Source organism: Setaria italica, chromosome VIII (genome assembly GCF_000263155.2).
Source record: "Setaria italica strain Yugu1 chromosome VIII, Setaria_italica_v2.0, whole genome shotgun sequence".
Lineage (NCBI taxonomy): Eukaryota > Viridiplantae > Streptophyta > Magnoliopsida > Poales > Poaceae > Setaria > Setaria italica.
In genome coordinates, this window is record NC_028457.1 from 8,937,340 (window position 1) to 8,951,088 (window position 13,749).

Genomic DNA, 13,749 nt, shown 5'->3' on the forward strand with positions numbered 1-13,749 from the left:
AGATCAACAACACCTGGGATCTGGTCCCCCGGCCTCCCGGTGTCAACATCGTCACTGGTAAATGGGTGTTCAGGCACAAGCTCCACGCAGATGGCTCACTGGATCGCCACAAAGCCCGTTGGGTTCTTCGTGGTTTCACTCAGCGCCCAGGCGTCGATTATGATGAGACCTTCAGTCCCGTCGTCAAGCCGGCGACCGTTCGCACTGTGCTAACACTTGCTCTGTCTCGGGATTGGCCTGTTCATCAGCTCGACGTCAAGAACGCCTTTCTCCATGGGACACTTTCAGAAACAGTGTACTGCTCTCAGCCGACTGGCTTTGCTGATTCCTCTCATCCGGACTGGGTATGTCGCCTCAACAAATCCTTGTATGGTCTCAAGCAAGCTCCTCGTGCCTGGTATAGCCGTTTTGCTACCTACTTGCTCAGCCTGGGATTCATGGAGGCCAAGTCTGACACATCACTGTTCATCTTCCGGCGTGGCACTGACACAGTCTACTTGTTGCTTTATGTTGATGATATTGTTCTCACCGCCTCGTCATCTGCACTGCTTCGTCAGACTATATCGGCTCTTCAGCAGGAGTTTGCTATGAAGGATCTGGGGGAACTCCATCACTTCTTGGGGATCTCAGTTCAGCGGTGTTCTTCAGGCCTGTTCCTCTCCCAGCGGCAGTATATCTTGGATATCCTTCAGCGGGCTGCCATGGCTGATTGCAAACCTTGTTTGACTCCAGTCGACACTCAGTCAAAGTTGTCCGGTGCTACTGGACCCTCCGTCAGTGATCCGACTCACTACCGCAGCTTGACCGGGGCCCTACAGTACTTGACTTTCACGCGGCCTGATATCTCCTATGCCGTTCAGCAGGTGTGCCTTCACATGCATGATCCTCGGGAGCCGCATCTCAATGCAGTGAAGCGCATCCTTCGGTACCTTCGAGGGACGATCGACTATGGGCTTCTCCTTCGCCGCACCACGCCATCCGAGCTTGTCATATACACCGATGCTGATTGGGCGGGATGCCCCGACACGCGCAAGTCCACATCGGGCTACGCTGTGTTCTTAGGTGCTACCCTTGTCTCATGGTCATCTAAGCGTCAGCCGACAGTCTCTCGGTCCAGCGCGGAAGCCGAATACCGCGCCGTCGCCAATGGTGTTGCTGAGGCCGCCTGGTTGCGGCAACTTCTTCAGGAGCTCCACAGTCCACTTCCTCGAGCTTCGCTGGTCTACTGCGACAACGTCAGCGCCATGTACCTCTCGACGAACCCGGTCCAGCACCAACGCACCAAGCATGTGGAAATCGACCTCCACTTTGTTCGTGAGCGGGTGGCCACTGGTGACGTGCGGGTCCTTCATGTGCCGACTACGTCCCAGTTTGCGGATATCTTCACCAAAGGCCTGCCGACCTCCGTCTTCACCGAGTTTCGGTCCAGCCTGAACGTCTGTCCGATCGACGTTCTGCCTGCGGGGGGGTGAAAGCGTGATTAGCGCTCTCTTGGTCTGTTGCCTTGCATGGCACTGTTTTGGTTTCACGCGTGCGTACATCACGGCCAGCTGGTCCTAGCGGTCCAGGCTCGTCTATATATTGTATCCGTCTTCCTGAGTAATACAATTAATCACGCTTGATTTCCTCTAGTCTAATAGTCTCCGTCACGTATATAAATACACAGTTCATGTGATCAGCCATACCACCAATCGATGTTCTTTCAGTCCTGTGCACATTTGATCAGCAAGAAAGCCATGGCCAAACCAAGGACAATCTCTGTCACCATGGCTGTCATGGCCCTCCTCACAGTCACCTTCCATCCTGAAGCCCAAGGTTTGTCTATACACGTAGCATCAGTGGTACTACATTCCTTATCAAAATCACTCGCAGCATACTGACGGTTTGATCAACATGTAGGCGTGACGATGGAGTCGAGGACAGAGCAGTACTTGGCGACCGGGACGCGAGGGTCTGAGAACACGATGAATCAAGATAAGATAAGCTCTGATTACTAGCTTGCTTACTTGAGGCAGAAGACTCCGGCCAACGGCTCTACTATATGTAGATCAATAAATCATGCGTGCATTCTAATTACTTCTCAAACTCTAACAAGTCAAATATAATAGTCCGCATGTGCACCAACTGCACACAGCGTCTGCAGTGCATTCTCCTCTAATTATTAGCTGGCAGGCGTTAAGTTAATCTGCCGAAGCTGGTAATGGGAGAATGGTTCAATTCGGGTTTGGAAAAAGTCTATATACATGGCTCGGCCTGCGCAGGGGACTGAGCAATGTATTCCAAATCAGCTATTAGAGTTTAAATTTTGTACTAAGACAAAGACAATAGATAAAAAGGGTTGAGTGGTAGAAGCTTCTATGATCCTAGTTTAGGATTGTTGCTAGAACATGAGTTGAACTGGTGTGTTTTCTTCAAGAGGAAACTATGGATTTCAAGCATACAATGTGGTACTTGTATACCACAATTTACTGGTACACGAATGCGGTAGACTTTTCCTCAAATAGGCTTCAACTTTACATATGCAACTAACAGAAATTATACGTTTAACTGTATGCTTAAGGTTATGCAATTTGCAATTAAATTTATGTGACGTTCTACGTTTGTAACGTACCCATCTCATCTGACACTAGCGACTCAAACAAAAGAAGATTCAAGAACAGGAACCGGCCGGCCGGTTGACGCAGTCTTCTCTGGTTTGGCCTGGTTCGTACGACGCCGTCTGCTTTTTCAGGTTCTATCAAGATTCCTTGCCCGACCGTTAACGGATTACACATCACGTGCATGCATAATCTCTTTCGGTGCTGAAACCTGAAGACAACTCATATTCAAAAGAAAAAGAAACCTGAAGACAACGACGTTTTCGTTTGTTTCTTCTTCGGAGTTTGATCAAGTCGTTGGATATGACGTGACTTTATGTAGCTTAGCTTGAGTGCCTAAAAGCAGCTACCCTTTTCACTAGTATTCTTCTAGTTTTATAATTCGATCTGCCCTACTAAGTCATGGATTTAAGAAAGATTCGTGTTACTTAGATCAAGGATTGTACTAGATTAATTATAAAGTTTTGGATCCTAGTTGAAACGATCCGAATTCCCGAAAAAGACAATCCAAGCCTCGCACCTCTGATTGTCTCACGAAACAGCTATCGTGTGCAAATGGCTATCTCGGATCGTACATTGTCATACAGTAGTAGAACATAAAAATAGCAGAGTTATGATAATAAGATAAATATCTTGTACATCATCTTGGTACATGCCGATACAAATCAAACATGCATAAAGAAAAGATCAACACAGCGAAGATGACAAAGCAAAGGTGATTTCCCAATCCGCAGGAAAATAAACTCGAGCTAAGGACAGCCCTAGTCTTCATTACTGGGGCTCCGAGCCCGAAAAGCCAAGATCTACCCGAGGGAAATATGCTGTTGAGATGGAGCTAGCCAAGTTCCTGCCCGATTTTGGTATTTGCAACGTTTCCAAAATTCAGCATAAATAAAACATTGCCGGTAGACTGACGGCTTAAATTTAAAATGAGTTATCTTTCTTTTGCAAAGGGATGAGTTACCAATTGATCTGAGCCGTTGCCTATGCTCATCAACAAGCATTCGAATTAGCACCCTCCAAAAAGTTACAATTTTGCCTGCCAAAAAGTAATTTCCTTCTGCACCCTCCAAACACTGCATTTCCTAGCTCCAACATGTACTTAGTTACATATCAGAGGGGCAGAGAGAAAAAAAAATTGTTTCACCTCCATCAGAAGCTAAAATTTGTTAATCTCCACCTGTTAGTCCTCAGTTAGTGTCACCATCAGCTCCTCCACTTCTATCTTACAAACCTCTCGAGGTCAATGACCATGACAGTAACATCGTCCCTGCTCCCCCTGCGCCGCGCCAACTCCACCAGCTCCGCGCAAGAACGTCCCGCGGACGCCGCCGCCGCCGCCGCGTTCCCGCTCCTCGACACGACGTCGACGGCCTCCTGGTTGCTCACCTTGTCCCAGAGCCCGTCGGAGGCGATGACGAGGAACTCACAGCCGGCGACGAGGGGAACCCGTGTCACCGCCGGCTCGGCGACGACCCACTGCTTTAGGCCACAGTCGCCGAACGACCGCGACACGGCCAGGCTGCCCTGCACCCGCCACACACCACTGCCGCTGCGGCTCACGTATCCGCCGCCCCGCTCGATGCGCTCGCGCTCGCCCTCCGCCGCGCAGGTGTGGTCGGCCGTCAGCGCCGCCGCCGCGCCGCCGTCGTGGCTCAGCACGGCGCGGCAGTCGCCCAGGTGCGCCACGTAGAGGTCGCCGTTCTTCACCAGCGCCGTCGCCGCGCACACGCCGCCGCTCGCACCCTGAATGTGTCCAAAAGATCAAAACCGTCGACGTTATTATTTCATTCACATTATATTGAAGATTTGAAATTCAATTTCGAGCATTCTTTCTATCTTTTTTTCTCGAGACGCTAGGGACACGGCAAGTGTTCGTACGTGCTCGATCACAGCACATGGGCATCCAAAAAACATGTGGCAACAACCAGAGAAGCTTTTTTCTTAGAACTGAACGAAAGAAGCTTTTGACGGGTTCAACGTCGGAAAGTGCGGTGACCCGGTAAACAGGCGAAGGAAGGAATGAACGTGCGCCGTAAGCGTCGCTAGCTGTCGTGGTACGCACCTGATGTTTCGCGAGGAGCTCGCTGTCGGTGGCCAGGTAGGCGGCTCTGATCGCCGCCGAGACGGCGTCGTGCTCCGCCTCCGCCGACGATGCTCCGTCGTCGCGCGTAGTCGCCGCTCCTTCCGCGGCGAGCACCGCAGAGACGACGTTGTTGCCGAGCCACTGGGAGACGAAGTCCACGGCCGCGCGGCCGCCGTGGCCGTCGAACACACCGTAGAATGCCTGCGGTAACAAGTTGGGAAATACTTTATTTACAGAACGGCGACCTCTATGTGCTGGGTTTAAGTGTAACTTGGTCAAAAGTCAAAACACATCGAAGATTAACATGTGGCAATGCAGTAATAATGTTCCGATCAGAACCTCATCAGTAAACAAGTGATCACTTGCAGTTCTTTATATGTGTTACGCAATAGTGGTTCTTCTATGGCGTTTAACCTATTATAATGGGTGTAAAAAAATAAGTACCGCTAATAGTTTTTTAAGTATAATCGGTGTAACAATAATTTAATTGTTACGAGTAATAATATTGGCTAGAAGTGTACATTAATTTATCTCGCTTGCATAAGCTCAGTTAATTTAATTCACAAAAATATTTTGTAAGAGAACACAAATTAATGGATAATATAATATTATAAAAGATAGGGATTAAATAATTGTGCCCTGTTTTAGACAAAAAAGCTGGTCATATGCCTTAGTATTTCCAAAAATTCATGCAACTAGTTCAAATTGCTTTTAGTATAGAGCTTGCAACGTACTTCCATATAATAATTTATAAAATTGCATCCTTAATTCGTAAAATAATGCTCGTAAATTTAGGCTGTGCCAAAAGCGGATTGAAAAACAAATTTAGCTAATCAAAATTTCCCATGAAGGTAGAAATGTTCAAATAACTTTTCAAATCTTTTCTAAGGAGGCAAAAACAAGAACCTTACCAGCTGGGAATCTCCACCATTTTTGCCAGTGATCACCGAATACGCATCCTCCATTGCATGCCTCGGTCCCGCCCTACTCGCCACCCAAAAACCCTCCCCCTCAACCTCCACGTCGGCCTCCTTCACCGCCGCCGCCGCTGCGCCCCAGCCGGCGGCCACCTCGCCGGCGTCGTCCGCCACAGGTAGAACGAGCCTTGACGGCCTCCTCCCCGCTAACCAATCGGCCTTCCTCCTCCTCTTGCTATCCATTTGCTGCTCTACCTCCACATCAGGAGCAACCACCTGTGGCGGCGGCGCGAGCGCGGTCAGGAGTTTCATCTCCGGGATGGTGACCGTGGCAAGCGCCTTCTTGCGCAGCGGGAGCGGCGTGGTGGCTATAAGGCCGACGGGAGACACCGCCGCAGTCTTTGGTGCAGAGGGAATCGGAGACATCATCGCTGACGACGCAGCCATGGCGGCGATGGCCTTGCGGAGCTCGCGCACGAGACGAGCGAAGGCAGCGACGACGGAGCAGAGGAACCGGACGGTGTACAGCATCATCACCGGAAACGCCGACCGGAGAGCTAGATCAAACTGGCCTATGGAAGGCTAGAGATGGTCAAACTGGCTTGCTGATCGGTTCTGGATGGAGTGAGGAAGACGATGAGAGGCAGCAGCTGGAGTTTCCTATGATTTTATACGGAGAAGAAAGAGAAGTGGGTGAGACGATGAGGAGAAGAGTAAGGGGGCCCGAGCTGGGTCACTGACGCTGACCGGTCAATGCAGTGACCAGATCATCTGGGGACGTGTTTCTTAATATTGTTACCGGGGAGTTTCGTTTACTTAATCCGGACGGCCCGCACGTCCAGTACCGTGCCGGGTCATAATTATCTGACCGATCGACAAATTACACAAATGTTACAGCAATAATATGCATAAATGTTACAAATGCTACCGATGAAAAATGTAAAGAAATTTTAGAATGATTGGAACCATCCATCCTGAGAAATTTTAATGTTTTTCATCCAAGGAAAGAAGAATATGTACATTTTGAAGCAAATATAGTCAGCTATTTTGCAGTGTTTTTATTTAGTTTAGAAATTACACCGTGGTAATTCACAAATAGATTAATTATTTTTTGTAGTATGTGTATTATATATGCATGTAAATTAACTATACTTCTTTCCATAATTACAATACTAACAATCCTTGGGGTTCCCTGGGGCTAAGTTGCATGTATGGCTTTGATTAATAAGACAACATACAAAAGGTATGTGACAAAGATGTGTGCCCATTCTACATGAATGTGGACCCTCAGTCTCAATTAGGTATGCATAGAGATTTCCTATAGATAGAGATGGAAATATATCATCGCTTCAACTTTTACTTTTGAATGCTCCCATTGTCTTAACATATAAGTAATCATAGGCATTTTAGGACAGATTATGAAGATAAATGAAGATGTATGTACCCCTTTTCAGTCTTTTTTCCTTTTTCTCTCCTTTATTTGGTTGCACCCTGTAACTATTGAATTATTGTCTCTCCCCTTTTTAATATAATGACACGCTCAGGGAGTACTAAAAAAGTTGCATTGCATGATCCTCTGATTATTTAGATTAAGACTGCAACAAGAAAAGTGGACAATATGACAGGTATTAGAAAATTAAACACGTACTAGCTAAAATCGGTAAGGAAAGAAAAGTTCAATTTTGGCCAGGAAAAAGTCTTCTTGGTTGATTGAGCCTGCAGAGGCTGTGTAACCATTAAATGCATCATACCATGCTTCTACCGAAGCAGACCAGCTACTCTAAACACTCTCACTCAAATATATAGCTTATTCAGAAGTCAAACACTACATTAAAAACAATGTTGAATTGCATGATCCTCTTACTAATTAGACAGAGACTGGAAGGAGAGAAGTGGACAATATGACAGGTGTCAGAAAAATAAACACATACTAGCCAATGCAAAAAGGGTAAGGAAGAAAGGTTCCATTTGGGAAAGGAAAAGGTCTTCTTGATTGGTTGGCCTGCAGAGACTGTGTAAAGGCATATCAACTTAAACCCATCAGCTATTTGGATTTAATTGTGGATTAAGACAAATTATGATCTTAGTTAACTTAATAAGAATCACGTTTTTCATATATATTGTGGCTATTTTTTGTGATTTGGATTAATTTCATATATTGGAAATTATGATTTTGTTGCTGGGATTTATATTATGATTTTGTTGCTGGGTTTCATAAAATGATCTTAGTTAAATTAATAAGAAGCATGTTTTTTTAAAAAAAATTATTCGTTGTTTCAAAAAGACAGAGAAAGAGTATAGGTTTGTTTGATTTTCTGACGCTCAAATCCATAGTTTATATATATATTCACAAGCCATGTAAAACTTAGGAGCTTTGTTACGGTACTTTTAAAGTACTTTCCTTTCTTATTTTGCTTAAAAAAGAATTAAATAGATTTACACATAATTAAAAGGGCATCATAATAATTTCTTGCTATTTTTGTACTTGGTCCCACCAAATTGGTACTTCACAGTACTTCCTTTGTTTCCACCGTTTGATTTCTTAATTTTTTTCAAGCACTCTAAAATTTCTCAAAACTTAAAAAAGATATTTTCTTTCATATTGTACATAGCAATGCATTATCAAAAACTAATTTTCTGAGTCCTGGAATGAGGAAATTTAAATACGTATTTGCCAAAAAGTAACAAGGAAAGAATAGTTCAATTTGGGCTAGGAAAAAGTCCTGATTGTTCAGCCTGCAAGGGACTGTTCAGAGCAACACCAACTCCAACATAACGGCTATTATTAGTAGATTTATAATTTTATATTAAGACAGAGACACACTGTCAACACACTGTCAAAGAATAAGTAAATTCTTATTCATACATTCTAGAAAGTCTTGTGTATTTGAAACTAAAGCATTGGCCAAAATACTCTTTGAATCTTTCTGTTTCGAACAAAATGCTCATTTTGTGGATAGAATATTTCGATCGAGAAGGCATGCACTCTAATTACTTCCAACACATTGAGAAGTCAATATATAAGTATGTGTGTCTACCTACTCTACATAGCGTTGCATAATCCTCGAATTAGTTGGAGAACATGTTAGAGTCACAGCTGAATATATAGAACAATATTGCAGGCGTTAAAAAACAACAATATATGTGGTGACCATTAGTAGTAAGGAAAGAATAGCTCAATACAGTTGGGAACAAAGTCTAATTTTTTTAAAATCAAGAGAACAAGTCTGCTTGATTGGGCCTACAGGAGACTGAGCCATGTATACAAACTCAAAAAAAACGGCTACCAGATTTTAATTTTGAATTTAGACAAAGACAGACAAGTAAAGGAGTTGAGTAGTAGCGCTTCCATGATCATAGTATAGGACTGATTGATGGAACATTTTCAACTGGTACCTTGTCCTCTAGATGAAACTAGAATTCATGTACTAGCATGGATCGGAGTGCTTGTATATGTTGCAAACTACTACCAGACGAATGCAGTAAATTATTTTTTGAAATAAGGCTAGAATCGATTGAAGTTGGAAGAAATACATTCCAAAGCAACAAAAACATTCTCGTTCACGTTTTGAAACATAGCAAACAATATTGTTTTTCACTAGCTAGCTTAACAAATAAAACATCGAAACTGGAGTTTTGGAACCAGGTTCACATTTTGGGTCGACTCTCATAGACACCAACAAATACAACAACTAATCGCTTGAGTGGCAAAAACAAGTGCCAAATGTATATTATAGGAGTTGGTTGTACGCATCAAATGCTCTCCTAGTGGATATGAGTATATGACAGTTTTAGATATAACAAGATGATGTAAAATGCACGGTTAAATACTATAACGGGAGAAATGAACTCTGGAAATCGCAGCATAAACTTCTTGGTTTCGGTCATACGGCAGCTGCTGCAGCCTGCTGCCTGCAGGCAACGTATGTCTGTGCACAATGCAAATCAACACAGTTTGAAACTTAATAAAAGTTGAAACGGTGTAACTCATCCAACACTGGTCAGGTGCGTCCGTTGTCTTAACTCCTGATCGCCATCTGTTTGTGCAGGTCAATTTCCGTGGCTGCCTGTCTACGTACCCGGCCATCTCACCACTCACCAGGGTGCGATGCAGACGACGCAGCCGAGTTAGAAGCAGTAGTACCAGTAGTATTCTGATTGGGATGGCTGGGCTGGGTGGCCGGCCGGCTGGCTGACGCAGTCCTCTCTGGGTTTTTGCCTGGTTCGTACGACGCCGTCTGCGTGTGATTGCGACTTGTCATGGCGCCTTCTCATTCAGGTTACGCATGTACATGAAGAGAAAACGCTTATACAAATTCGCAACGACTGGCCCAGTCGCTAACGAATTACGTCACGTGCGTGCAAGGATCTGAGACAAGGACATGCTCGTCCGTTTCTTTTTTCTCGAACACGCAGGAGAGCTGCGTATCTTTGATTAAGAGAGAATAAAGGTCCAAATTACAGGGCATCACCCCATCTTGGATCAGGATGAGGGATGTAAACCATTGGCACTAATTTTTCATAACAACTAAAACACACAAGGACCTGACTGGACTAAACCCCAGATTTAAACTCTAGATCACCACCCTTTCTAGGTGCAGGCCAGCAAGCGGCTCCAGCTACCTGCCACAAATGTGCTTCATCTATGAAGGCCTGAAGAGCTCTACGAAGATATGGAGCAGAACCATCAAAGACACAAGCATTGCGATGTTTCCAGAGGGTCCATGATCCCAGGATGACAAGGGAATTAAATCCCTTTCGGTATTGTTTATGAAGTTTCTTCCAAGACCTTCTCCACCAATTTGCCAAGGATTTAGCTCTGCGACTAGGCACCAAACTAGACAAGTTCAAGGGATTCAGAATATAGAAATAAAACTGTCGTGCGAAAACACAGGTGGTAAGGATGTGTTGGACCGTCTCCTCTTCCTGATCACAAAAGGAGCATTGGTCAGGGTGAGGCAAGCCTCTTTTCTGCAGTCAATCAGATGTCCAACATCGGTTCCTGATTGCCAGCCAAACAAAGGTTTTGCATTTACTAGGCGCCCATGCTTTCCAAAGCCTCTTCCAAGGTTCAAAGGTAACAGACCCAACCAGAAAAGCTCTATAGGCTGATTTTGTAGTGAAATGGCCCGAAGCTTCAAACCTCCATTGGTGTTGATCTTCCATAGTGTTTAGCATAATATTTGACAAAGCATCCCAAAGCTCCAGATAATCATGAAGTCCATGCTAGCTAAGAGCTCCTCTTATGTCTGATACCCAAGATTGCGCTTGTAGCGCTTGTGCCACAGTTCTAGTTTTTCGCACCCTCAAGGGAACACTTTTATAGACATCTGGTGCTAATTCTTCCAAGCAGCAGCCATGTAGCCAACGATCTGTCCAAAATAAGGTATTCTCCCCATTACCAATAGAAGTTGCAATTGAAATGGCAAACATGGCCCGACTATTGGAATGAACTGGTATTTAAAGACCACCCCATGGTCGGTCAGGTTTGGTCTTCTCAATCCATAGCCATCGCATTTGTAGAGCCCAACTCATGGATTCAAGATTGTGAATTCCCAATCCTCCCAGATCCATGGGCCTAATGACCTTCTCCCAGGCCACCAAGCAACATCCTCCATTCACATCCTTTCTTCTTTCCACAAGAAACCCCTTCTAATTTTATCTATGGCCTTAATGAACCATTTAGGGACCTTGATGTCGATCAGCAAATAAACAGGAATTGCAGTGAGGACGAACCGAACTAGCACCGCTCGACCAGATAGATTCATGAGAGAAGCTTTCCACCCTGGGAGCTTGTCAGCTATCTTCTCAATCCAAGTCATTAAGTCACACCTTCTCAATTTCCTGTCAGAGATAGGTAGTCCCAAATATGTGGTAGGGAAAGAAGAGGTGGTACATTGCAAGGTGCTGTTTACAGCCTCTATTACACCACCATCACATTCTATGGGGATTACGCAGCTCTTATGTAAGTTGGTTTGCAAGCCTGAAGCCACACCAAAGACATACAACAGATTCTTAGTGAGCTGCAGATCATCTTCTTCCGGCCGAATAAAGAGTGCTACATCATCAGCATATAAAGACATGCGCTGTCCAGTGGAGTGGAGGGGCTGTAATAGGCCCTCAGTTTCAGCTTTCAAGAAGAGACTGTTTAGGACATCCATAACCAAGATAAAGAGCATAGGGGATAAAGGATCACCCTGCCGAAGACCTCGCTGATGAAAGATGTACTCACCCGGCTCTCCATTAAGGATAATTTGAGTAGAAGCTGAATGAAGGAGATTGGCGATGAGGTTGCACCAGATGGGACCAAAACCCAAGTATGAGAGAATCTCCATCAAAAATGTCCAAGCTACTGAGTCGAAGGCTTTAGAAATATCAAGCTTTAAAAAGAGGCTTGAGACTTTATGACGATGCAGTACCTTGATAGTCTATTGAACCAACATGAAATTATCATGAATACACCTGCCCCTGATAAAAGCACTCTGATTTGTAGCAACAAGGGAGTCAAGATGAGGAGCAAGACGATTCGCCATCATTTTGGTAATAAGTTTGGCAAAACTGTGCACAAGACTGATTGGCCTATAATCTTTAGCCTCCAAAGCCTCTGTTTTTTTCAGGATGAGAGTTATATACGCTGAGTTCAGCAGCTCTAATTTCCTTCTATCACCCTGCTGTAAAGTGATAATGGCTGCCATGAGGTCTGCTTTGATGATTGGCCAACAAGCCTTATAAAATCTCCCTGTAAAGCCGTCCGAGCCAGGGGCTCTGTCGGCCGGGAGGGATCTGATTGTCGACCAAACCTCCTCCTCAGAAAATGGCGCGTCAAGAACTGAAAGATCAATTCCAATTCTATGAAAGGCTGCCAGGTCCAAGGTGGATTCTCTGGGCACAGCTGTACCAATCAGTCCGTCAAAATAGTCAAATAGCACTTGGTGTTTATCCTCCTGGGTTGTGGACACCTGATCCCCTTGTACCAATTTGGAGATAAAATTCTTCCGTTTTCTGAAACTGGCCTGTTTGTGGAAAAAGGAGGTGTTCGCATCACCCTCCTTCAGATATCTAACTCGTGACCTGAGGTGTGCGATTGTCCTTTCAAGGGAGGAAAGAACCAAGCAGTGACATTTAACTTCTCCTCTCAGCCAGTTTTCATCAGAAGAAAGAGCTCGGTGATCTTGGGCCATCTCCAGGCGGTGTAGTATGTCTCGAGCAAGAGCAAGTTGCGCTTTAATGTTCCCAATCTGTTTTTGGCTCCATGACTGCAAAGCTCTAGTGAGTCGCTTTAGTTTGATCGATACTCTCTCAAGGGGACAGCAGCAATTCACATGCCCCTCCCATGACTGTTGTACCGTCTCATGGAAATCCGGAAGTTTGGTCCAGAAACTCTCAAAGTGGAATCGTTTCTTCCCCAAAACTCCTTCTCTAAGGCCTAGCACCAAGGGGCAATGATCCGACATTCTGTAGCATGGCTTTGTAGCAGGGTCTCAGGGAAAATATCCTCCCAATCATTGGTACAGAGCACACGATCTAACTTGACCAGAGTAGGCGACTCTCTTTCGTTGGACCAGGTGTACCTTCTTCCAAGAAGTGGGATCTCTTTTAACTCTAAATCATTCACAAATCGACGGAATCTACCCATCATGGCACGGTTGACATTCTCATTATTCTTATCTTCTGAACAATATATCATGTTGAAATCACCGGCCAACATCCAAGGTCCGGGGCACCTTGCCCGGACTTCCCGAAGTTCATCAAGGAAGGCAACCTTGTCAGCATCACTTTGGGGGCCATAAACTCCAGTAAGCCACCAGGAAGGATCATCACCTCCCCCACTGAGTAAGACAGATACAGAATGGCGGTGAACGTGGTGATGGTCTACCACAAATGATCCTTCTCGCCAAGCAACCAAAATCCCTCCCCTTGTCTGTTGTGCAGGCAAGAACACGAACTGAGTGAAGTCTTGACCCAAAACAGATAAGACGTCTCTCTCAGATATATGTGCTAACTTGGTCTCCTGGATACAGACGACCACTGGCTTTGAATCATCCACGACCTTTCAGAGGTTATCACGCCTAGCCTTGTCATTGAGACCACGAACGTTCCAAATCAAGATGCTTGATCTATCCATTAAGATAGAGATTTTAATCATGAC

The 13,749-nt window shown here is 45.1% G+C and overlaps 1 protein-coding gene across 1 annotated transcript; it reads right to left on the reverse strand.

Annotated features, from left to right (window-relative positions):
* Nucleotides 1-3,581: 3,581 nt before the first annotated feature.
* LOC101781690 (probable protein phosphatase 2C 74) lies at nt 3,582-6,213 on the reverse strand. The gene is given in 3 exon segments (XM_022829446.1): nt 3,582-4,444; nt 4,659-4,884; nt 5,595-6,213. Coding segments are annotated over 3 exon segments (1,392 nt in total). The 5' UTR covers nt 6,135-6,213; the 3' UTR covers nt 3,582-3,818.
* Nucleotides 6,214-13,749: the final 7,536 nt, after the last annotated feature.